The sequence below is a fragment of the Hyperolius riggenbachi genome, chromosome 12 (assembly GCF_040937935.1).
Source record: "Hyperolius riggenbachi isolate aHypRig1 chromosome 12, aHypRig1.pri, whole genome shotgun sequence".
In the NCBI taxonomy this organism is placed as follows: domain Eukaryota; kingdom Metazoa; phylum Chordata; class Amphibia; order Anura; family Hyperoliidae; genus Hyperolius; species Hyperolius riggenbachi.
This window is the reverse complement of record NC_090657.1, coordinates 113853987-113880605: the sequence shown is the minus strand read 5'-3', so window position 1 is coordinate 113880605 and position 26619 is coordinate 113853987. Positions and strand designations below refer to the sequence as shown.

The 26619-nt window shown below is 47.8% G+C and overlaps 1 protein-coding gene across 1 annotated transcript in view; it reads right to left on the bottom strand.

Moving 5' to 3' along the window:
* Positions 1-26619, bottom strand: part of LOC137542195 (uncharacterized) — a 438126-nt gene that overhangs the window by 198970 nt on the left and 212537 nt on the right. The window contains exon 7 of the mRNA XM_068263924.1: positions 18426-18804. Coding sequence (XP_068120025.1) covers positions 18426-18804 — 379 coding nt within the window. The remainder of the gene's footprint in view (positions 1-18425; positions 18805-26619) is intronic.

The following is a 26619-nucleotide window of genomic DNA, read 5'->3' as shown; positions in this document are numbered from 1 at the left end:
TGTCCTTTACGGCCCACTGGGTCAGCCTGGTGGAATGCCCGAGCGAGGAAGCAGCAGGTCCATTCTCGGGCGCAGCAGCGGCAGCAGCGGCACCAGTCGCCCACTGTGTGGTGCCAACGTGCGGGGTCAGAGGAGAAGCAGCAGCTCCCGCTGGCAAGCGAACCCGTCTGAACAGCAGCGTGAAGGCCAGCCACTGCCAAGCGCTGCTGGAGATGGTCAGCCTTGGGAAGACCCAATTGACGGCAGCCAACGTCCTTCTCAAACTGAGGGAGCAGGAGAAGACGTGGCTGATCCCCAGAGGCCTCCGAGTCGGATTGGTGGTGTCCGACAATGCCGCCAACCTGCTGGCTGCCATCAGTAGGGGAGACTTGGCCCATGTCCCCTGCTTGGCCCACGCCCTGAACCTGGTGGTGCAAAAGTTCATGCGCACCTACCAGGGGATGGAGGAGCTGTTAGAAGCGGCGCGGAAAATTGTGCGCACTTTCCGCCGCTCATCTGCTGCAGCAGCAAAACTGGCAGACATCCAGCAGCGTGAAGGCCTGCCACGACACCGCATCGTCATTGATGTGCCAACTCGCTGGAACTCCACCCTGGCGATGTTGGAGCGGCTGGTTGAGCAGAGGAGGGCTGTCCAACGCTACATCTATGATGCCACTGTCGCCGGCAACACCAAACTCCAGCTCATCTCCAACGCGCAGTGGGGGCCGATGCAGCAGGTCTGCTTGGTGTTGGCTCCCTTCCTGCATGGAATCAACCTGGTGAGCGAACAACGGGCATCCCTCTGCCAGTGGGTGCCCTTTGTTTGTCTGCTGGACAGGGCACTCGGCGATTTGGTGAATTTGGGAGAGGAGGCCCTGAACCAGCTGGAACAGCAGCCGCCTGCGCAGTCCACTGCTGCGCAGGTATTTGAGTCCCTGGAGGAGGATGAGGAGGAGGAGTTGGAGGTGCTGGACGTTGCTGCTGAGAGGGAACAGAGGAGCGCAGCAGCTTATTGAGAAATATTGCAAATCTAATGTTGATCTGGGGTTGCACTTGTTGAGTGCACTGCCATATACCATCAGATCCTATTGACCACATCCAGATGCTTAGGAACTATGAGATCAGTGGTTTGTTTGTTTTTTGTGCTCAATTTAACTTTGTGTTGATACACAATCTAACATCTCAATACAGCCACAGCTATTGCGTACACCTTGATTATTGATAAAAAAAGAATATGCCAGACTTTATACCGGAAATTCATCTGCTTGTTATTTTCCCTAGGGTGCAGAGATAGGATCATTTGAAATCTCCCCTATTGATTTCAGCGGCTGTACACAAATCTTGGCGCACAAAGTATTAAACTGGTGCCCTCTATAATAGCGGCTACAATTTGCAGCCGCTATTTGTAGCTGCTATTTTCTATTGTGTAGCCGCTATTTGTTGATGTATTTTGTAGCCAGTATTTGCAGCCACAATTCAGGTGCCCTTTTAAACAAGATGTTGGAGTTAAGGTAAGGTGGTGGTGATGGTGGTGGTGGTGGTGGGGGGGGGGGGGGTTTAAGGTTAGTTGCCTACAGGAGGGGGGGGGGTGTTAAGGATTAGGCTCCACGAAGGGGGGGTTAAGGGTTAGGCACCACTGGGGTGAAGTTAAAGGTTAGGCACCACTGGGTAGGGGTTAAAGGTTAGGCACCACCAGGGCGGTTTAAGGGTTAGGCACCACCAGGGCTGTTTAAGGGTTAGGCACCACCAGGGGAGAGGTTAGGTCATAGTAAAATATTGATAAATATTACCATTATTTTACTATATAAATGTAGTAGAATATCATTAAAACTACCGATATTCTACTACCTTTATCCTATGCCCTTTTAAACATGCAGTCTTTTCAAAGGTATGTGCAGAGATGTGGACTGATCAGATAACACCGATAGACTTCAGTGTGGAGAGAAATGTCAAGCTCCGCCCCTCCCAGGAAAGTGAGGACGGCTGGAGAAGGACAGAGACAGAGACACATGGATGAGCTGCAGCTATGACAGGAGAGATAGCAGAGTATTGCTGTGTGAGTTAGAGATGCTCTGTCATGCTTTGTGGGTATACTGTATGTATGAAGTATGTGTGAATGTATGTATGTGTGTATGTATGTACATATGGTGTGTGTGTAGTGTGTAGATAGTGTATGTGTGTAAATGTGTAAGGCTCCCTGCACACTGCATGCGGTTCCGATTCCGCTTTCTAATCGGTCTTTACAACCGATTCCAATTTTTAATCTTTACTGCATGCTGCGTTTTTTGATCTGTTTTCTGTTGAATGTATTTAGGGAAAATCGGAATTAAAAATCGAAATCAGAATCAGACACGGAATCGGAATTGGAAAACGGATTTGCAGTGTGCAGGGAGCCTAAGGGCTTGATTCAGAAAAGAGTGCTAACTGATGGCGCGAATTTTCACGTGCAACGATAACATTTTCGCGCGCAAACGTGAATTTTTCTGCGCGCAAAGGATATCGGTTTTGTCCGACAATTCACGTTTGTGCGTAAAAACGTTACCGTTTCATGCGAAAAGTGGCGATCGCGAAAACAGACGTGCTATCAGTTAGCACTCTTTTCGGAATCAAGCCCTAAGTGTGTTTGTATGTATGTATGTATTACCAATTTACAGTGATTATACTGCGCTCCAATGGTACCAGATAGTCAGGGGATCGCAGCAAAAAGAGGTTTCACTCCACCTTATTCCACACTCGACAATGATTCACTGCGCTTTCCAACCCTAAGAAATTTTAAAACATGCACATAGTGCCAAGTATTGTCTTAAAAAGATCACACTCTACACCCCGTGCCTGCACTCCTGGGGGTAGTGCCACCACCGTATATGGGATATTGCTCTCTCTCCCAATGTGAATACACTCACCAGAAGCGCATCTTGGAAACTGGCATATCACATGTATAAGATGTATAAGATGTCGGCCAAGGAGGATCCACACGTAAAACCAACTTCCAAGTTTATTTGCCACATATACGCAGGTTGACAGACAGTGCCTATGAGCCTACCGCGGATATAACAGACCCACACGCCACCACGCCGTCTTTCCTGCTTCCCCTCCGGATTTCCGTGATGTCAGCGCGCACACCTCCGACTCCGCCCTACGCGTTTCGTCACACAGTGACTCATTCAGGGGCTGGATGTTGCTACCCGACGTCCATCTAAATACCATCCGCGCCTCCTCCGCCAGTAGCTCCGCCTGCACCACCGCCCTCCTTGGTTGCTAGGCTGCCACATAGCGTGCCGACTGTTATATTCCGCAGTTATGGTATACATTACATTGCACTCACTATACAATACAGTTCAATCGCTAAGTAATCCTAGCAGCTTCATCCTCTATCATCATAGGTTACACCAGATACATTATATTCACCCTTCACCCACAAGTTCTCAACCCATCTCACTTACTATGCTAATTACTCAATACAATCTTCTCCTCTCCTTATCACCATTATTCATAAATAAATTAATAAAGTGACAGTGCCAATTCTATATACAATAATAATCATACCTTACCCCAATATTAATAAGGTATGATTGGGGTAAGGTATGAATATTATTAGGAATTTATATTGTATGTAAGTAACAGAATCACTAGGAGTGAAGAGGTGTGGTTTAATATTTATGTGGGTTTACCCCTATTTAGAGAAGGGTTACCATAGTGAGGTGAGTGAACATAGGAATTATCATGAGTATCTATATTTGATATAGAATATAGACATATATTAGCACTGTCACTTTTACTGACATTTACGGTATGGGATAGGGTTCAGTATATGGAAGGGGTACTGTCACTTTAATGATCAATCAAATATTGGGGTAAGGTATGATTATTATTGTATATAAAATTGGCACTGTCACTTTATTAATTTATTTATGAATAATGGTGATAAGGAGAGGAGAAGATTGTATTGAGTAATTAGCATAGTAAGTGAGATGGGTTGAGAACGTGTGGGTGAAGGGTGAATATAATGTATCTGGTGTAACCTATGATGATAGAGGATGAAGCTGCTAGGATTACTTAGAGATTGAACTGTATTGTATAGTGAGTGCAATGTAATGTATACCATAACTGCGGAATATAACAGACGGCACGCTATGTGGCAGCCTAGCAACCAAGGAGGGCGGTGTTGCAGGCGGAGCTACTGGCGGAGGAGGCGCGGATGGTATTTAGATGGACGTCGGGTAGCAACCTCCAGCCCCTGAATGAGTCACTGTGTGATGAAACGCGTAGGGCGGAGTCGGAGATGTGCGCGCTGACGTCACGGAAATCCGGAGGGGAAGCAGGAAAGACGGCGTGGTGGCGTGTGGGTCTGTTATAACCGCGGTAGGCTCATAGGCACCGTCTGTCAACCTGCGTATATGTGGCAAATAAACTTGGAAGTTGGTTTTACGTGTGGAGATCCTCCTTGGCCGACATCTTATACATCTTATACATGTGATATGCCAGTTTCCAAGATGCGCTTCTGGTGAGTGTATTCACATTGGGAGAGAGAGCAATATCCCATATACGGTGGTGGCACTACCCCCAGGAGTGCAGGCACGGGGTGTAGAGTGTGATCTTTTTAAGACAATACTTGGCACTATGTGCATGTTTTAAAATTTCTTAGGGTTGGAAAGCGCAGTGAATCATTGTCGAATGTATGTATGTATGAATGTGTGTGTATGTATGTATGGTATGGTGTGTGTGTTTATATATAGAGTATGTGTGTCTGTGTTTAAATGTATGGAGCATGTGTGTCTGTGTGTAAATGTATGAAGCATGTGTGCAGGGCCGTGCAGAGGGTCCTTAAGTGGGGGGTGCTCAAATTTAAAAAAGGGGCCTGTCAATGCCTTCCCCCGCATGCCCCCCCCCTCCTCATTTCTGGCTAGGGGGGTATTGATTGTCATGCTGCTGAATGCAGAGGATGGGTGCCATGTGGGTTCTTTGTGTAAGTACTGAGTGTCATGTGGGTTCTGGCTATGGTTGGATATCGAGTGTCATGCGGGTGTTGATTGCAAGAACTTAGTGCCATGTAAAGTCTGGGTGCATGTACTGGATGTCATGTGGGTGCTGGGTGCAGGTACCGGGTGTGACATGGGTGCGAATACTTGGTGACATGCCTGTACTGGGTGCTGGCTCTGGGTGGGCTTTGGGCATCACATTGGTTTTGAATGCAGGTACTTTGGGTGCGGGTACGGCTTAAGTGGATACTTGGTGCAGATAGTGGGTACCGTGTGCAGGTGTGAGTACTGGGTGCAATTTTAGGCCTGGGTGCAGATACTTGGTGTCATGTGAATGTGAGTACTGGTTGCCAGCTATGAGGGGAAGGGGTGGCTGATGGGAAAAGTAGAGGTCAGTGTGGGTGCTGCAGGAAGGGGCAGGGCCATGCAGAAGATCCTCAAGCTTGTTGTGCTCAAATTTGAAATCGATAAATCGTGTTAAATTGTGTATGTAACACCTCCTCTCCAGAAAGCAATAAGGCAGTCTTAACACCCCCCCCCCCACACACACACACACACACACACACACACACCTTTATAGCAGTATCAGGCAGACTTTGTGTCTCCTTCCAACTCTTTTGGTGCTACCACCCTCAAATCAGCAGTGATAGGTGCTCACTGTGGGTTAGAGTGGGCACAGTGGAGCCCACTGTGGAGGCACAGACTCACCTTTCATTATTGGGACCTCTGTCCCTCTTGATCAGCACCCAAGCCTCTTTTCAGGCAAAGAAGTGTTTACCAATATGCAGTGGTTGCTAAGCATTAGTAGATGCAAAACTGCAGTAAGTGCCAAGGTGCAGTGGGCGCCAAGATGCAGTAGATGGTAAGACACAAAGATTCACTTTGTGGTAAGTTGCAGTGGGTGCCGAGATGCCAAAGTAAAGTCTGTGTCAAGCTGCTTTGGTTACCAAGGTCCAGTTTGTATTGGGTGTTTATTTGCAGTGGGTGCTATGCTGTATTGGGTGCTGAATGAGTAGCAGATGGTGATAAACAATAGTGGGTGCCATATGAGTGCTAATTGGTACAGGGAGCCATGTGAGTGTTGTACATGAGTGAGTAGGGAGTGCCATGTGTGGTCTGGATGTGTGCCATGGGAGAGTACCGTGTCTCATATGGGTTCGGACCAAGGATGGGTACTGGGTACTATTTGGGTGCTGGCCATGGACGGGTACTAGGTGCATATAATGGTTTTGGAACTTGGTGACGTGTGAGTACTGTGCCATGTGGGTGTTGATTATGGGGGTATGTGGGTCTTAGGTGCAAATACTGAGTGCCAAGTGGGTACTGGGAGTGAGTACATGGTGACATATGGGTGATGGGTGCTGGCTACTGGGGTATTTGTTGTCATGCGGGTGCTAAAGGAAGATGCTGGGTGCCATGTGGGTTCTGGGTGCTGGCACAGGGTGTCATGTGGATTCTGGCTGTATGGGTGTGTATCAACCATCATGTAGGTGTTGATTGCAGGTACTCAGTCCCTTTTGAGTTCTGGGTGCAAGTACTGGATGTCATATGTGAGTGCTTGGTGTGGGTGCTGGGCACAAAGTGGAGGCTTAGTGCAACTGGAACTACTGCAGATGAAACATGTGGGTGTTGGGTGCAGGTACTGGGTATCACATAGGTGCAAATACTTGGTGCCATGCCTGTACTGGGTGCTAGCTCTGGGTGGGTGTTGTGTGTCACGTGGGTTCTGAGTGCAGGTACTTCGGGTGCTAGTACTGGTTATGTGAGTGGGTGCCATGTGGAGTCTGTGTGCAGGTGTGAGTGACATGTCAGAGCTGGGTGCAAGTACTGTGCCATGTAGGTTTGAGTACTGGGTGCCAGCTATAGGGTAAAGGGGTGCAGGTATTGGGTGTCATGTGGCTGTTTGATGCAAGTACTAAGTGCCATATTGAGGCCGCATGTGAGTATTGGGTGCAGGGTGCTGGGTGCTTGCTATAGTGGGGGTTACTGGTTGAGTGTAATGTGGGTGCTGAATATTGGTGGGATTGCTGTGGGTGCAGGGAGTTGGAGGTCACTGTGGGTACTGCTATGAATGGCATAGTTGCTGCTAGGGGAGCTTGAGGTCAGTGTGGTTGATGGGGAAGGGTAGGTCACTGTGGGTGCTGGGGGGAGAAGTAACTGTGGGTGCTGTGGAAGGTAGAGGTCAGTATGGATGCTGGAGGAAAGGGAGGTCACTGTGGGTCCTTTGGGGGAGATCACTGTGGGTCTCGGGAGGTAGAGGTCATTGTGGGTGCAGAGGGTGGGAGGTCTCTATGGGTGCTGCTATGAATGGCATAGTTGCTGCTAAGGGAGGTAGAGGTCAGTGTGGGTGCTGGGGCAAGGGTAGGCCACTGTGGGTGCTGGGAGAAGTCAGTGTGGTTACTGGAGGAGGGAGTGGATGCTGGGTGTTGGGAGAAGCCACTGTGGGCGCTGGCAATGGGAGAGGTCACTGTAGGTGCTGCTTTGGGGATGGGAGGTCCCTGTGGGTGCTGCAGGGGACAGGAGGGTAGCCACTGGGGGAGGGAAAAATCACTGTGGGTGCTGGGGGAGTGATAGGTCAGTGTGGGTTCCGGGGTAGGCAGGATCACTGCTAGAGCTGGGGAGGGAGAGGTCACTGTGGGTGCTAGGTGGAGGGAGAGGTTACTGTGGGTGCTGGGGGAGGGAGAGGTCACTGTGGGTGCTGGGGAAGGGAGAGGTCACTGTGGGTGCTGGGGAGGGAGAGGTCACTATGGGTCCCAGGTGGAGGGAGAGGTCACTGTGGGTGCTGGGTAAGAGAGAGGTCACTGTGGGTGCTAGGTGGAGGGAGAGGTCACTGTGGGTGCTGGGGGAGGGAGAGGTCACTGTGGGTGCTGGGGGAGGGAGAGGTCACTATGGGTCCCAGGTGGAGGGAGAGGTCACTGTGGGTGCTAGGTGGAGGGAGAGGTCACTGTGGGTGCTGGGTAAGAGAGAGGTCACTGTGGGTGCTAGGTGAAGGGAGATGTCACTGTGGGTACTGGGTAGGGAGTGGTCACGGGGTACTAGGTGGAGGGAGAGGTCACTATGGGTGCTGGGGGAGGTAGAGGTCAGTATGGGTCCTAGGTGGAGGGAGAGGTCAGTATGCCACACTAGGATTCCTGTCTGGGCCTCTTCACTTGAAAGTGTCCCAGGCGGGGGCGGAGCTTTTGGGATGGGAGGTCCCTGTGGGTGCTGCAGGGGACAGGAGGGTAGCCACTGGTGGAGGGAAAAATCACTGTGGGTGCTGGGGGAGTGATAGGTCAGTGTGGGTTCCGGGTAGGCAGGATCACTGCTAGAGCTGGGGAGGGAGAGGTCACTGTGGGTGCTAGGTGGAGGGAGATGTCACTATGGGTCCTAGGTGGAGGTAGAGATCACTGTGGGTGCTAGGTGGAGGGAGAGGTCACTGTGGGTGCTGGGGGAGGGAGAGGTCACTGTGGGTGCTGGGGGAGGGAGAGGTCACTGTGGGTGCTGGGGAAGAGAGAGGTCACTGTGGGTGCTGGGGAGGGAGAGGTCACTATGGGTCCCAGGTGGAGGGAGAGGTCACTGTGGGTGCTGGGTAAGAGAGAGGTCACTGTGGGTGCTAGGTGGAGGGAGAGGTCACTGTGGGTGCTGGGGGAGGGAGAGGTCACTGTGGGTGCTGGGGAGGGAGAGGTCACTATGGGTCCCAGGTGGAGGGAGAGGTCACTGTGGGTGCTAGGTGGAGGGAGAGGTCACTGTGGGTGCTGGGTAAGAGAGAGGTCACTGTGGGTGCTAGGTGGAGGGAGAGGTCACTGTGGGTGCTGGGGAGGGAGAGGTCACTGTGGGTGCTGGGGAGGGAGAGGTCACTATGGGTCCCAGGTGGAGGGAGAGGTCACTGTGGGTGCTGGGTAAGAGAGAGGTCACTGTGGGTGCTAGGTGGCGGGAGAGGTCACTGTGGGTGTTGGGTAAGAGAGAGAGGTCACTGTGGGTGCTAGGTGGCGGGAGAGGTCACTGTGGGTGCTAGGTGGAGGGAGAGGTCACTGTGAGTGCTAGGTGGAGGGAGAGGTCACTGTGGGTGCTAGGTGAAGGGAGATGTCACTGTGGGTACTGGGTAGGGAGTGGTCACGGGGTACTAGGTGGAGGGAGAGGTCACTATGGGTGCTGGGGGAGGTAGAGGTCAGTATGGGTCCTAGGTGGAGGGAGAGGTCAGTATGCCACACTAGGATTCCGGTCTAGGCCTCTTCACTTGAAAGTGTCCCAGGCGGGGGCGGAGCTTCCCACAGGTGGGCGGGGCTTATCGCGGTCGGGGGCGGAGCTTATTTTGCGCAGCGAGAGGGGCCTTTTTTGAAGATTTTAAAAAGGGGGGTGCCTGGGCACCCAGAGCACCCCTCTGTGCACGTGCCTGCATGTGTGTCTGTGTGTATATGTATGGAGTATGTGTGTATGTACGTAAGTATGAGTGAGTGAGTGTGTGTGTGTGTATGTATGTATGGTGTGTGTGTGTGTCTGTGTGTAAATGTATGGACAGGGCCGCAGACAGGCCATCAGTGGGGGAGGGGTGGATGGGGCCCAGGGGATTCTGGGGCCCCACCAGGGGGGTCCTACTACTAAACACATGAAGACCCTTATCAGACACCTGGCCAGAGCTGCATGTTCTGACTGAGGTGGATGCTTGCTGGTAAAATCTAGATCCAGAATGTCATTCAATGGCAGCACCAGCTTTCCGTTTGTCACAGAGACCTCTTGATTCCCCTAGCGACCCCCCCCAAACACCTTTGTAAGTGCATCTTCTTAACAGTATTCTGGTATTGTAGAGCAAAAACACAAGGTCAGTTCAGAGCCCATCCTTCACACTTAATGACTGTGAAATCAATCAATCTGGAAGTTTAAAAGGACCACTATTGTGAAATTGTAACATTTTAAATACATGTAAACATTTATAAATAAGTATGTTTCTTCCAGAGTAAAATGAGCCATACATTACTTTTCCCCTATGTTGCTGTTATTTACAGTAAGTAGTAGAAGTCTGACTTTACCGACAGATGTTGGACTAGCCCATCGCCTCATGGGGGATTTTCAGCATGACTTCTTTTTTATTAAGATATTCCCTAAAAAGGAATTAAACGATGGTGCTGGCCAGCCTCCCTGCTCGCTGATAACTTTTTTGGCAGTTGGACAGAGCAACTGCCATTCACTAAGTGCTTTTGAAAATAAACAAAACCCTGAGAATTCCCTATGAGGAGATTGGCTAGTCCAAAACCTGTTGGTTCTGTGCCATTTCTTCTACATACTGCATGTTGCAGCAACATAAGAGAAAAGAAATGTATGGCTCATTTTACTCTGGAAGAAACATACTTCTCATTTGTATTTGTTTACGTGTATTTTAAATTTTACAATTTTCGCGATGATGGTCCTTTAAATCAGCCATAGAGGCCCTAACAGCCAAAACTTGCCAAACGTTCTATGCCATCAGGAACGAACTGTACAACCTCAAACCAGCGGTGAAAGTCTGTCTGAAAGTCTTTGACAGTGTCATCACCCCAATTCTACCCTACGGAAGTAACATATGGGGCCCCATCACCTACCCAGATAAATCAAAATGGGAATCTAGCCCCTCAGGAATATTCCACCTTGAATTCTGCAAACACCTCCCCCAGGTCCATCAGAGTAACTCAAACAATGCCTGCCGAGCTGAGCTGGGTAGATTCCCACTACTGCTTGAGATACAGAAGATAGTGTTGTCCTACTGGGCCCACCTATAGTACAGCAGGCCAGACTCACCCCACTAAAAAGCTATGCTGCACAATGAAGACCAAGAAAAACCATGTGCCCTGAAAGGAGTGGTCAACAATATTCCTGCACTTTGATTGGCTCAGTAGGCTGACTGTCTGGGCCAATCAAAGTGCAGGAATATCATTCTTTGAAGCCACTGGACCCACTGGGGCTCCGGGCGGGTCCAGTGGAAATCATCTTTACCGAGACATTCTTTTTTCTAGATTAATATATACTGTATGTATATATACTGTATATATATTTTTTTTTTCGGATGTGTGTATGTACAGTATGTATGTGTGTATGTGTGTGTGTATGTAAGTGCCGCCATCACTCGAAAAGCTCCTTGACCGATTTAAACAAAACTTGGTATTCAGATCCCTTACTACCTGGGATGATATGTACTGGGGGTCTCGCATCCCCCCTGAACACTTGGGCAGAGCTACAAACAGCCAATCTGATTTCACCTATTCACGTCAATGGAAAAAATGTAAACGGCTGACATTCTCACAGCAATAAAGCCAGAGTCCCCAAACTTGGCACAGTTGGTCACTTAGTGACCTAGGTGAAAATTTAGGGAAAGTGGGTGAAGCATAAAACAGCCAATCAAATTTGAGCAATTCAATGGGAAAATGTAAACTGCAGCCATTGTTAGACTGTTAATTAGGGACGATCGGAAGGTCCGAATTCTGTTCCGCCGGAATTGGCGGATTCTGCCATATTCCGTCACCAATACATTTCCGCGGAATTTCGCCAAATTCAGAGGAATTCCACATTCCGGCGGAAAAATTAAAATAGTCGCAATTGAAACCTCTTTTGTGCTAAATGGTAGCCCATGGGACCTAGTGGCTGTTCCACTGTTCATTTTTTTTTTTTGCAGCAGGAGTTGTCGTGTAAACCATGGTGTTCCACAGCGGTGATTATAATTGTGGTTTGGAGCTGCAGGAGTTGTCGCGTAAGCCATGGTGTTCCACGGCGGTCATTTACAAGTGTTGTTTGGAGCAGCAGGAGTTGTTGTAGGCCTTGGGAGCTACTGGTTCCACAGTAGTCCTAAAAATTGTTTGGAGCAGCAGGAGAAGTTGTAGGCCATGGGACCTAGAGGTGGTTCCACGGCAGTCCTAAACATTCTTTGTAGCAGCAAGAATTGTCGTAGGCCATGGGACCTAGAGGTTGTTCCACGGCAGTCCTAAATATTGTTTGTAGCAGCAGGACTTGTCGTAGGTCATGGGACCTAGAGGTGGTTCCACGGCAGTCCTAAACATTCTTTGTAGGAGCAGGACTTGTCGTAGGCCATGGGACCTAGAGGTGGGTTCCACGGCAGTCCTAAACATTCTTTGTAGCAGCAGGAATTGTCGTAGGCTATGGGGCCTAGAGGTGGGTTCCACGGCAGTCCTAAAAATTATTTGAAGCAGCAGGACTTGTCGTAGGCCATGGGACCTAGAGGTGGGTTCCACGGCAGTCCTAAAAATTATTTGGAGCAGCAGGACTTGTCGTAGGCCATGGGACCTAGAAGTAGTTCCACGACAGTCCTAAAAAATTTTGCATCAATAAACTATTGGACTCATTCTGTTGAATCAGTGAGAGGGGCCTTGTAATTGTTACTGATCCATGCCTCGTTCATTTTAATGAATGCTAGCATGTCCACATTGTCTGTGGACAGACGGGTCCATTGATCGGTGACCACTCCACCTGCAGCACTAAATACTCGCTCAGAAAGAACACTGGCGACGGGGCATGCAAGAACCTCCAGTGCATACTGAGCGAGTTCAGGCCAGGTAACCAATTGTTTGGTCCAATATTGCATGGGGTCATCATTAGTCTCCATATTGTCTGGAGCACTGGCTGACGCCAAGTAATCGTCCACCATACGGGCCAGCCGCTGGCGGTGGTGACCAATTACTCCGCTGGTGGTGCTGCTGCTAGAAGGAGTATCTGGCACTGGCTGGTAAAATGCCTTCAGCATACTCAGCAGGTTTACAGATTGGCTACTGGTGCTGCTGCTGGGAGTGGGACCACCAGACCTTTGCTGAGTGTGATTACTAGGCTTGGTAGCTTGCGACCGGGGTACAGGTGTAGGAAACACATCTTCTACCCAACGATGAAGAGCATCCCGGATCTGGCTCATCATGGTGTCTGCTTGGGAGGGGGTTATGAACTGGCGCATTTTCCCCTTGCACCGGGGATCTAAGATGGTGGCCACCCACATGTCTAGCCTTGCTTTTAAAGTTTTAATCCGGGGGTCTTTCTTTAGGCACTGGATCATATGTGCAGCCATGGGGAAGAGATGTCTGCCATGAATCACCTCTTCCTGGCTGTCAGAACTGTCGTCGACATCATGACCCAGCTCCGCACCAAAATCTTCTTTCCACCCCCGGACAATGTGCTCTTCTGCTTCCACAAGCTCTGCCTCCTCATCCAGGACTGGAGCATGCCCACTAACTCCTTCACCTGACTGGCCACTGTTCAGTAGGGCTTCCTCCCCCCCGTTCCAGCAGTTTTTCAAGAGTCTTTTCCATGGTGAAGACAAGAGGGAGCACCTCTGATATACTGCAGTGCTCCTCACTGACCACTTTTGTTGCCTGCTCAAATGGCTCCAACACTTTGCACACCTGTCCAATCAGCTGCCACTGGTCCCTAGTAATGTAGTCCAGTGGCCCTGTTCTGGTGGAAGATGCCTCAGACAGGTATAGCCTGACTGCCGTGCGCTGCTCCCACAACCTCTCCAGCATGTATAGTGTGGAGTTCCAACACGTCGGACAATCTGAAATAAGCCTGTGCTGCGGCAGGCTATGGCGGTGCTGCAGCAATTTCATGGCCGCGGTGGCAGTTGCGGAGCGACGGATGTGGGCTGACACTTTTCGCGCCGAGGCCACAGCGTCCTTCAACCCTTGGAAAGTTTGTAGAAATTTCTGGACTACAAGGTTGAAGATGTGGGCCAAGCAAGGTAAGTGAGTATAGCCACCTAGCGAAATGGCAGCCAGCGTGTTGGCACCGTTATCAGACACCACTACACCTGTGTCAAGTCTTCGTGGGGTCAGCCACTGCCGAATCTGACCCTGTAAGGTTGCAAGGATTACAGATCCGGTTTGCCTGTTCTCCTCCATGGATTCCATTTTCAGCACTGCTTGGCATAGATGGTGCTGCAGACCAGTGTAGGAGGAGTGGGACCACTTGCTGGGAGGCTCAGCAATGGCAGACTGGCCTTGGACAGAACAGGTAGCAGAGGGAAGTGGAACAGGCCTTCCCTTCAACCCACGTGGCAGCACCACCAGTTGAGATGCCCCAGATCTTGCACCCTTCTCAGCAGCACCATGGAGGGTGACCCAATGGGCGGTAAAAGTCAGATACTTTCCCTGCCCATGCCTGCTGCTCCAGCCATCCATCGTAAAGTGCACCTTGTCACCGACAGCGTGATCCATAGACCGGCCGACACACTCCACAATGTGCTGGTGCAGGGCAGGGATAGCATTCCTGGCAAAATAATGGCGGCTGGGGATCCGCCATGGTGGAGCAACACTCTTCATCAGTCTGCGGAAGGGGGCACACTCCACAAACTGGTAGGGCAGCAGCTGTTGGCCCAACAGCCTTGCCAGGAGCGCATTATTTTTCACCACAAACGGATCAGTTGCAGGGAGCATCCGCTTCCTCTGCAACATTTCTGGCACAGAGGCCTGACGCTGGAACACTGGTGATTCAACCAACAAGACTGATGAGGAAGTGCTTGCCGGCGAGTCCTCTACCAGCCTGGCATGCAGAGGACTTTGAAGTCGAATGGGACTGAGGAGCAGGTTGGATAGGGACAGGACTCGGATGATTAGGAAAAAAAAGAGGAGGGGCCTGTTGGTGCTGATTTTACTCGACCCATCTTATTGTAATTTTTTACAGCTTCAAACTCCCGTTTGTGGTTGTTGTGCAGATGGCTTAGCAGCTCTGAAGTGCCGCACCCAGTGCCCGATTTGTCTCTGCTCACTGTTTTACGACACACACAACAGACTGCCCTGGATTTATCCTCTTCCGCATCAATAAAATACTTCCATGCAGGGGACGTGCGTGCACGTCCAGCAGTGGTGCGACCTGTTCTAGCACCTTGATGCTCGGCATTGGACTGGTGGCGGGTACTAACAGACGGGGAAGCAGGCTGCTGGCCAACCGTCTGCTCTGTTTGTACAGGCTGCTCACGCCTGCTACTGCCTAAATGAACAGGTGGCAAATAAGTTTTATCACCCACCTCATCATCATCACCATCATCAAAAATATCATCCAGTGCAATAAGTGAGTGTTCTGGACCCTCCACCTGGCCACCAAACACCTCTGTAGTTGAGTGGTGTTGTTGGTGATGTTGACTGGTGACACTGGATGAAGAAAACACAGTGGCCAATGCCATTTCTGTCACCACAGAACCCACCACTTCTTGGGAGCTTGGTCCCATGGTCTCCTCCAATGCCTCGTGCCAAACATTCTGCACATCTCTCTCAGTCTCAGCGATGGTGTGCTGTACTTCTGGAGCGGACTCAACGGAGTACTGGGAGGAAACAAGCTTGTCATCATCAACAGAAGCAGCTACGGTCGGGTTCTGGTCATGAGAAACCTGGCGGCCACTGCTAGCGCTGCTGCAACTAGCTTCAAGTTTCTCCTGGGTAGAGGTTTCTGAATCCTGATGTAAATAATCAGCATCTGTCTTCGCCTCTTGCTCTGACAGAATTTTCCTGCGTTCTGCTGAGCCTGGTGCGAACACAAGGAAGACATTCTGACCAGGGGGGAACGCTTCCTGCTGCTGCTGCCACCCTCACCCTGATCACGTACTTGACGTGAACGTCCATGACTCCATGTCCCTGCAGGAGTGGCAGGAATTTTCTGCTGCCTTCGCTCCATTTTTTGGGGCCCACAAACTTTATTGGGGAAGGGGTACGTAGTACGTACGTATGAGCAGAACAGATCACAAAATAAGGGGGTGAAATAAAGAAAATAAATCCAAAACACAAAATAAAGAAAACAAAAAGAAATTAATAAAAACAAAAACAAATTCACTACACTCACTCAGCTAATCAAGCACTAATCAAACAAATCACTAATCACACAGCTAACTCACTCTCACTCTGTCAAACACTAAGCCTGCGGCCTGGCTGGCTCTGCAGCAAGCAACTATTAAGTACTAACACACTACACTACAATCTCTCTACTAATATAGCTGACACTCTAACTTTCTCTCTCACAGACTAGTCACAGAGTCTTTAAAAAGACTTTTGATTTATATACAGTCTTGAAAAAGACTTTTGTTTTATGTTAAAACAACTATGGGTCTGCGTCTGTCTCTCCTCTCTCCACACTAGACTGAAACCCACAAGCTGTTCCTGGCTGCAAGTCTCTATTATATACAAAATGGGTGGGATAGCTGCTGATAGGTAGCTAGGGAGCTGGTTGCTCAGGTAGGATTGGTTGGTTCTCATTAAGACTCTTATTGGTGCAGAAATTCCGTTTTCCAGGCAGAAATACACTTAGAAGCTTCTTCCTTGTGATTGGCTAACTTAAAGAGACTCTGTAACAAAATTTTGAGCCTTATTTCTTCTATCCTATAAGTTCCTATGCCTGTTCTAATGTGGTCTGTCTTACTGCAGCATTTTCTAGTTGCACTGTCTCTGTAATAAATCTTATCTTCTTTCCTCTGTCGGCTCTGTCGGGCTGAGGCTGGAATGTGTGGAATGTGCAGCACTGCTTGTCATTGGTAGAAGCTTTACACACCCTCTCCAAGCTCTGCATGAGTCACACAGTAAGCTGTTTGTAAACACTGCCTAAAACTGTTAATTACAAGCCAGGATTGCAGCAGGGAGTGGCAGAAACAGCACAGAGGGGCCCAGGAGAACATAATGAAGAGAATGGTATGCTTTTTATTGTAAGAATTTTAGAGTACAGATTCTCTTTAAAATTTGCATTCCAATTGCAATTGGCTCAATTCCGGAATTTCGAATTCCACGGAATCCAGCGCCCATTCCTACTGTTAATCACAGGGTTTTCAAACTTGGCACACTTGGTCACTGGGTGACTGGGATTAATATTTAGGAAAGTGGGTGGAAGCTACAACAGTTAATCAAAATGCACCTATTAACTTTCAAGATTAATATTTAAACTAAACTGCTGCCATTCTTACACTGTTAATGGCAAAGGCCTCACACCTGGTACAGTCGGTCATTGGGTGACTGGTGTTCAAATTCGCTAAAGGCAGGTGGAGCCACAAACAGCCAGTCAGATTTCTTTGCTGGATAAACTGCTTCCATTCACACATTTTTGATGCCAGGAACTCAAAAGCCCACAAACTTGGTAATTGAGTGACTATGTGTCAAGGTTACAAAAAAGAGGGCAGAGCCAAAAAAAACATTTTACAGGCAAAATGTAAACTGCAGCCATTCTTACACTTTTAAAAGGCAGGGCTCTTAAACTTCCAACAGTTGATCATTGGGTGACTGGGATTAATATTCAGGAAAGTGGGTGGGGCTTACAACAGCCAATCAAATTTCACCTATTGATTTTCAAGAGAAATATTTAAATTGTTGCCATTCTTACACTGTTAATAGCAGAGGCCTCAAACTTGATACAGTCGGACATTGGGTGACTGGGGTTCAAATTCAGAAAATGGGGTGGAGCCAAAAAACAGCCAATCAGATTTCTGATAGGGGAAAATTAAAATTATTGATGCAGAGGATCCCGAAAGCTCACACACTTGGTCATTGACTGTCTGTGTGTTAAGGTTAGAAAAATTGGGCGGAACCAACAACAGCCACATACATACCTGTGCAATGTCGGGTCCTCTAATCGAACACGGTAAATCCAGCGCTGGAGACTTGGGCGCAGCAGCGCAGGAGACTTGGGCGCAGCCGGCGCCACCATAGGCCGTAATAGGAACTACGGCTATCGCAGGCACAGGGAGTAACTTCAGCGCCGTCAGAAGACGGATCTGAAGTTGAAGTTTAAAACAATAATTCGGCTTCCAGCAATTGCTGGAAGCCGAATTATTTCATTCCCCCACTATCCATGTCGGCCTGGAGGGGGAATAGTAATTAACACGGCCCGGACTTGTGCGGCAGCAGGATTAGCCATATACTGGCTGTGTCCTGCGCCCAAGTCTCCGGCGCCGTTCTCTCTCGTACGCCCTCTAATATAGGTATATAGTGAGGTCAGGAGATTGAACTTGATTGACACCTAACTTTTTTTAACTTAAGCCTGGTGCAAACTTTGTACATTTTGAATGGCCAATCACTGACCAATGTTATCACTTCCACATAGTATGCGAGCCTACCTATGCTCATAGTATTCAAACTACTATCATACTACATGGAGGTGGTTAAATTGGCCAATCATTTGCCATTCAGAATGCAAAGTTGTTCTAGGCTTAAAGGGCAACTGTAACAAGAGGTATGTGGAGGCCATATTTATTTCCTCTTTAAGCAATACTAGTTGTCTGGCGGTCCCTTGATCTTCTGCCATAGTCTCTCTGCCTCTGTCATAGACCCTGAACAAGCATGAAGCAGATCAGGGGTTTCTGAAATTGTCAGATCAACAAACTTAAAACACTAAGATACAGATTGTGTAAGTAAGCTTTCATATTATATTAAGGTTGTAAAATTGTCCAGTTATTTGCCAAAATGGATGAGTGTACCAGGCATAACATAACTATGTAACTATAAGATAAGCTTTTGTACACTTTCAAAGATATGGTATATTCTTTCTTACCTCTTAACCATATGGGACCAGCATGTGAGTCTGTCAGTTTTATGTAGTTCTCCTTCCTTGATGTCCAGAGTAGGAACACAATCATCCAACAAATTGTTAGGCCCATGAGAAAACACAGCAAAGAGAGTACCTCCTTCTCAACCAGTGCTATGTCAGTGAATGCTGAACTACTTACAAGAACAGTAGCCAATAACAATACATTTAACCCCAAAAGCCCTGACAGCAGACGTCCTCCTTTCTTCCACAAAACTGATGGACCTGCTTTGGTTAGTGAATGATTACCACCAGCAATTATTTTCTCAGGCTTAGTGTCTGGTTCTGATGATGGTTTTGTTGCTGGAGAAATTTCTTCTGTCACCATGTCATCCATTTTCAGGTCCTGGAAAAGAAATGTAAAATATGATTTTTTTTTTATCCATAAAATAACACACTTGTTCCCAACAGAAAATTGCAGCATTGACCTTTTTCATCTTTGTTTTCAGGGACGGATTTGTACTTTCCAGTGCCCTAGGCCTGCTGTCACCTAAGACCCCCCCCCCCCCCCCCCCCGCCACCACCAAAAAACATTCTGTACAACACTCTGACTAGCGATCATTGGTTTGAATGGGCTCGTTTCATTTGTGCTGCTCTGCTCCCCATTCAGCCAAGAATCAGAGGATGCTCTGCTCAACAATTCCTGCAATTTGCGCTCCTGCCTGAATGTGCACAGCAGCCAATAGTGTTTTGGGCATGCATACTTGAGAAATGATGCTGATGTATACCCCCAATAGAGATGGCCCGAACGGTTCGCCTGCGAACGGTTCCAGGCAAATTTTCGGTGGTTCGCGTTCGCCAGCGAAGGTGAACTTTTGCAGAAGTTCGGTTTGCCCCATAGTGCGCCATTAGGGTCAACTTTGACCCTCTACATCACAGTCAGCAGGCACATTGTAGCCAATTAGGCTACACTCTCTCCTGGAGCCACTCCCCCCCCTTATATAAGGCAGGCTCCGCCGGCCATTACACTCACTCGTGTGCCTGCAATATTGAGAGAAGGGACAGCTGCTGGCAGACTCTCATAGGGAAAGATTAGTTAGGCTGTTATAGGCTTGTTAGCTTGATCCTGGCTGATTCTTATTGCTAAAATAGCACCCCACAACAGCTCTTTTGAGAGCTACTCTTGTTCTTGCGATCTATTTTTTTTTCTCTGTGTCCCACTGACACTTGTGTTGCATAGACAGCCTTGCTAATTCATACTGTGTGTGTGCCACTACCAGCCAGGCCCAGCACATTCACTGACTACCTGTGTGTGAGACAGGTGCACATTGTAATACCCATCACTGCATATACCTACTACCTGTTGTGTTTAGTGAACCCACCTCATCACTGCATATGCCTAGTACCTGTTGTGTTTAGTGAACCCACCTCATCACAGCATATACCCACCTTTTGTGTTGAGTGAACCCACCTCATCACTGCATATACCTGCCTTTTGTGTTGAGTGAACACACCTCATCACTGCATATACCTACCTTTTGTGTTCAGTGAACCCACCTCATCACTGCATATACCTACCTTTTGTGTTGAGTGAACCCACCTCATTACTGCATTTACCTACCTTGTGTGTTGAGTGAACCCACCTCATAACTGCATATACCTACCTTTTGTGTTCAGTGAACCCACCTCATCACTGCATATACCTAGCTGTTGTGTTCAGTGAACCCACCTCATTACTGCATATACCTACCTTTTGTGTTGAGTGAACCCACCTCATCACACACAAGCAATAGAACACAGCAGTACATGCATCCAGCTACATTTAAGTGGTCAGCAGGTGCTCGTCAGCCAATCAGGATCACTGTCATACACCCTTTACCTGCCATACCACATCTAGCAGCCATTAGCATTTAGGTGGGAGGCTTCAGTTGGACGCCATCGCAAGATTGCGTCGCTAGCAGGACCGCTGAAAGAAAAAGTTTAAAAACACACGATTGGTTCGCACGATGAAGAGGGGCCCCGGACCTCTCTCACTGGCCGGGGCCACAAGGCCAACATGCGATACCTGGAGGGGAGTGCAGGTGGGCCTGGACCTCTCACACCCAGGCTCTGGACCTCTCACATCCAGAAAACCCACCAACTCTGCATACTGAATGCTAAATTCAACACACACAAGCAATAGAACACAGCAGTACATGCATCCAGCTACATTTAAGTGGTCAGCAGTTGTCCCCAACTGTATCCCATTTATTTTGTATGGTGCTAGACCATTAGTACATCCAAAATGCATGACTTTACATTTTTCAACATTGAATTTCATCTGCAATGTATGTGCCCATATAGCCATCCTATCCAGATCCTGTTGCAATATGACACTATCTTCCTGAGAGTTGATGATTCTGCACAATTTTGTATCATCTGCAAAAATAGCAACATTGCTCACTACTGCATCTACTAGGTCATTAATAAATAAATTGAAGAGCACTGGACCCAGAACAGACCCCTGTGGGACCCCACTGTTAACAATCTCCCATTTTGAGTACGATCCATTGACCACAACTCTTTGTTTTCTGTCCATTAGCCAGTTCCCTATCCATGAACACAGACTCTTCCCCAGTCCTTGCATCCTCAACTTTTGCACCAGACTTTTGTGGGGAACAGTGTCGAAGGCCTTTGCAAAGTCCAAGTATATCGCATCTACAGCATTCCCAATATCCATATTAGCATTCACTACCTCATAAAAGCTGAGCATGTTAGTCAAACAGGACCTGTCTTTAGTAAACCCATGTTGATGCTGAGAAATAAGATTATTTTCTACTATGAAGTCATGTATAGTATCTCTTAGTAACCCCTCAAATAGTTTGCATACAACTGATGTTAAGCTTACAGGTCTATAATTTCCTGGATCTGATTTTTTGCCCTTCTTAAATAATGGGAAAACGTGAGCTGTACGCCAATCCACTGGGACTCTGCCAGTTGCAAGAGAGTCTCAAAAGATAAGATAAAGGGGTTTATTTATAACTGAACTTAATTCCCTTAGGACCCGAGGATGCATGCCATCCGGGCCAGGTGCCTTGTCTATTTTTAATTTATTTAGTCTTGCCTTCACTTCTTCCTGCGTTAAGTATTTAATATTACAGTTAGAAGATTGAGACTCTTCCGCCTCTGTAGTTTGCAACAGTGCTGTTTCTTTTGTGAAGACAGAAGCAAAGAAAGCATTTAATAACTCTGCCTTCCCTTGGTCATCCACCATTGAGTTCCCACCCTCATCCTTTAGGAGTCCTATACAGTCAACCTTTCTTTTTTTAGAGTTAATGTACTTGTAAAACTTTTTTGGGTTAGATTTGATATCCTTAGCGATTTGTTTTTCAGCTTCAATCTTTGCCTGCCTAATTTCTTTTTTACAATTTTTATTGCACTCCTTATAATTGCTTAGTGCAGCCTCGGTCCCCTCCTGTGATATTTAATGAAGAGCCGATTGAGAGCCGTAAGAGCCGGCTCTTTAATGGGAGCCGATTCAGAAGAGCCGATTTTCCGAGAATAGCCGGAATTCCCATCACTAGCATATACCTACCTTTTGTGTTCAGTGAACCCACCTCATCACTGCATATACCTAGCTGTTGTGTTCAGTGAACCCACCTCATCACTGCATATACCTAGCTGTTGTGTTCAGTGAACCCACCTCATCACTGGATATACCTACCTGTTGTGTTCAGTGCACCCACCTACCTACGTGAGTGCACGCAGTGTGATATAAAACTCTGTGCATACCTGTTAACTGTACCTGTGTGACTGCACATTGTATTAGTCAAGTCAGTGCATACTTTTCACTTCATCCCCCCGATATGGACAAAATGGACAAAACAGGTAGAGGAAGAGGTAGAGGCAGACCCAGAGGAAGGCCACCCGGCACCGGCAGGTCTGTGCGAGGTCATGTTGGTGTGATTTCATGCGGCCCTGGCCCAAAGTACAGTGCTCAGAAGAAGGCACGTGCCATCAACTCCCAAGATTGTCAGGACGTGGTTGACTATTTAACACAGAACACCTCATCTCCCGCAGCCACCAGCGCTACTACAATACAATACAATACAATAACATTTCTATAACGCTTTTCTCCCATAGGACTCAAAGCGCTTAGGCTCTCTCAGATTCAGTAATTAGTAGGATGAAGTATTCACACAACAAAAGTTATATTTCTGCAAATGCCAGACTGAACAGGTGGGTTTTCAGTCTGGATTTAAACACGTCCAGGGATGGGGCTGTCCTGATCTGTTGAGGTAAGGAGTTCCAAAACGTAGGGGCAGCATGACAGAAGGCTCTGGGACCAAAAGTTTCTAAGTGGACTCTGGGTATGACTAGATTATTAGAACCTGTGGATCTGAGAATGCGGGGATTGCTTCGCAGCTGTAACATATCTTTCATGTATCCAGGGCCTAGATTATTCAGGGATTTAAATGTCAGTAGGCCGATCTTGAATAGGACCCTCCATTCTATAGGTAGCCAGTGAAGGGAATGCAGGACTGGCGTTATGTGGCAGTGACGGGGTTGGTTGGTTAGCAGTCTGGCAGCAGTATTCTGTATCAGCTGTAGCCGGTACAAGGCCTTTTTTGGAAGGCCAGTGTAGAGAGCATTGCAGTAGTCCAGTCGGGATGTGATGAAGGCGTGGACTAAGGTTGGCAGATCTTCTGGGGGTATGAGGTGCTTGATTTTTGCAATGTTCTTCAGGTGAAAATAGGATGATTTCACCACAGCAGAGATTTGAGTTCTGAAGTTTAAATCCCCATCAATTAGAACTCCCAGGCTACGCACATGATCAGAGCTGCGTAGATCCGTGCCTCCTATTCCCAGTGGTGAAGACTGCAAGTTAAGTTGTTTTGTTATCATGCTCTGCCCTCCAATCAGAAGGACTTCAGTTTTGTCTGAATTTAGTTTCAGCCAGTTGTCATTCATCCATTGCTGTAGTTCACGTAAGCAGGCGTTTATAGTTAGAGTTGGGTCTGTCATACCAGGCTTGAAGGAAAGATATAGTTGGGTGTCGTCTGCATAGCAGTGGTATGTCAGGCCATGTTTTTGGATTAGTTTTCCCAACGGTAGCATGTAAATCGTGAAAAGCAGGGGAGAGAGGATTGAGCCCTGGGGCACCCCATACTTAAGTGTTACAGGGGTGGACAGGAAGGGCCCCATAGACACTTTGTGGGTTCTGCCACTCAAGAAGGATTGGAACCACTGAAGTACTATGCCATCAATGCCGCAGTATTCCTGTAGCCTGTTTATCAAGATGTCATGGTCAACTGTGTCAAAGGCTGCAGAAAGGTCTAGCAGTATGAGGATCGAGCACTCTCCTCTGTCTCTTGCCATGAGCAGGTGGTTGCATATTTGGATGAGGGCAGTTTCAGTGCTGTGGTGTTTCCTGAAGCCAGACTGGAATGGGTCATAACTGTTATTTTGTAGGATTCTGGCTTCTAGCTGGAGGTATACAGCTTTTTCAATTAGCTTTCCCAGAAAGAGGAGGTTAGAGACAGGTCTGTAGCTGGTCATTGCATCTGGGTCCAGGGAGGGTTTTTTGAGGAGAGGCCTGATGATTGCTTCCTTCAGTAAAGCAGGAAATATCCCTGATTGTAAGGAACAGTTAACAATTTTGAGGAATACCGGTACGAACAGGTCGGGGCAGTTCAACATGAACTGTGTTGGGCCAGGATCCAGGTCACAGGTAGTTAGGCGGACGTGAAGGAGGATGCTTGATGTGACTTCTTCATCAATTTCTTTGAAGTTTGACCAAGGTGTTACGTTGTCTCTGCTAATGGTCTTTGGCGCTATATTAGGCTCAGATGCTGTAAGTTGGATGGCGGACCTTATAGCGGAGACTTTGTCTGTGAAGAAATGGGCAAATTGGTCACAGAGGTCCTTTGAAGACTCGATATTAAGTTTTTGACATGCTGGGTTGCAGAGTTTTTCCACTGTGCGGAACAGTTGGGCTGGTTTGTTAACTGCATTTGCAATCTCTTGTGATAGAAAGGATGATTTTTTTCCCTTGATTACCTTTTGGTAGCTCTTCAAGTGGAAGATTAAGGCATGTTTGTCTTCTGGGGACTGAGATTTGCGCCACAGCCTCTCAAGTTTTCGGCCTTGTCTTTTCAGCTCTTTTATAGCGTTATCAAACCACTGTGCATGATGGTGTGGAGTAAGATATTTGGTGCGCAGAGGAGCAATGGTCTCAAAGGTGGAGGACACACATTTGTTGTATTTAAACACCAGAGTATCAGGGTCCAAGCTGGAGTCAGTCAATTCATCAAAGCTAAGGTTATCTCGGATATGTTGAGGTGTTAGCCCTTTTAAGCGGCGATATTTTATTTGATTCTTGACCTGGTGTTTGACGGCTGGTATTGAGAGGGAGAAGTGGATAGTGTGATGGTCTGACCAGGCAACAGGATTAATTTCCACATTGGCTATTGACAGCCCAGTATGGAATATAAGGTCCAGAGTGTGACCTTTCCTGTGAGTAGCAGAGCTGATTGATTGGAGGAAGCCCAGTTCATGTAAGGCACGAGGTAGCTCTTTTCCAAATTGTGAGGAGGAGTCGTCCACCCAAGTATTGAAATCTCCAAGAACAATCCATCTGGGGTGTTCCAGTGTTAGGTTGCATAGGAGGTCTACAAGTTCCTCAAGGAAGTCTGAGTATTTTTCTGGTGGGCGGTAGATCAGCAATATGTTAATGTTTTCCTCAGCTGAAAGTTGCACCCCCAAGCATTCAAACGAGTTGGTAGGACCTACAGTAAGTAGTCTGATTTTCAAAGCTTCTCTAAAGCAAAGTGCAACCCCTCCTCCCCTGCGTTCTTTCCTGTTGCAGTATATCACGGAATAGTTTGTTGGCACAGCTGCCTCCAGGGTGGGGCCAACAGGTTCAGAAAGCCAGGTTTCAGTCAGGCAGGCCAGATCAGAAGACTCTATTAGATCATGTATGATTGCTGTTTTGTTGTTTATTGATCTGACGTTGCAGAGGACAGCCTTGATGGGGCTACCCTGGGAGCTGAGGTCTGAGATTGAGGACTCCAGGAGGGAACAGTCTCCAGATGTGTGGCTGTCATCTCTGCTGGATTGTGCTGGAGCTATTAGGGTTGTTGGCTGGGTGTACTCTGTAGATTTTGTCACAAAGTTATTTTGGTTCTGCAGTGAATAACGTCTTTTCCCACGTCCCCTGGATCCTCTCTTTGTCTTTCTGTAGATTCCAGCAGACTTAAGTAGAATTATTGTTGATTTGTCAATTAGATATATATTTCTTGGTTGGTATACAGCTAGAAGTGTCTGTGCTGAATATTGATGTTTACACATTAGGATGGACAAGAGACAGCTCAGGGCTCCTGCTAAGAAAGGCCCTATTTAAAGTCAAGGTGTGAACTTTCACGGCTGTGGCTGGTATCCTGCAGAGATCAAAGGGCCTGTATAGAATGAATTGTCCTTACACAGAGATGTATGGATGGACAGCATGGATTTGAAAACACAGTCCTTTGTTTAGGAGTTTGAAGATATAATATATAATATATGTAGAAAAATATAGTCTATTGAGCATAGATGCTGAAGATAATCGATGAAAGTTACTCACAGGATGGGAGACGGCGGGCACAAAGAGGCAGAAAGTCTTTAAGGTCTCAGGTCAATTCCAAGGAAGGTGTGCAGTGTCCAGCAGTGTGTGATACCAAGGAAGATCCAATCCAGCTTAAATCTTTGCCATCCCAAGTAATCCAGGTGTTCTGAAAGGTTATAGGTGTTGCTGGAGAAGTGATACATTAGAATCCACTGAAATTTCGGTCCAGTCTTTCCATTAAGAGGTTTAAAGTAGCAGAAATGAGATGTAATGTCTGGAGCAGCCTTAGAGAGCAGCAGCACCAGTCTGGGCGCGCTCAGTTAATACAAGCACCACATCCGCTGCATTTGACACTTCGCAGGAGTTATTTGGTGGTGAAATCACTGATTCCCAGCCACTACTTCAACAACAACATGAAGGCGCTAAGCAAGTTACACCACCTCATATGTGTGAGTTAGACGACACTATGGACGTAACGTGTGAGGACGAGAATTATGAAGTACCTGCTGTTGGTGCAGTTTTGGAGGTGTCTGAGGCCAGCGCTTCGCAGAGGCGCTGAGGCAAGAGCTGGGCAGGATGATTATGATGACAATGATACGGATCCCACGTATGTTCCCAATAGAGGAGATGAACAGGGGT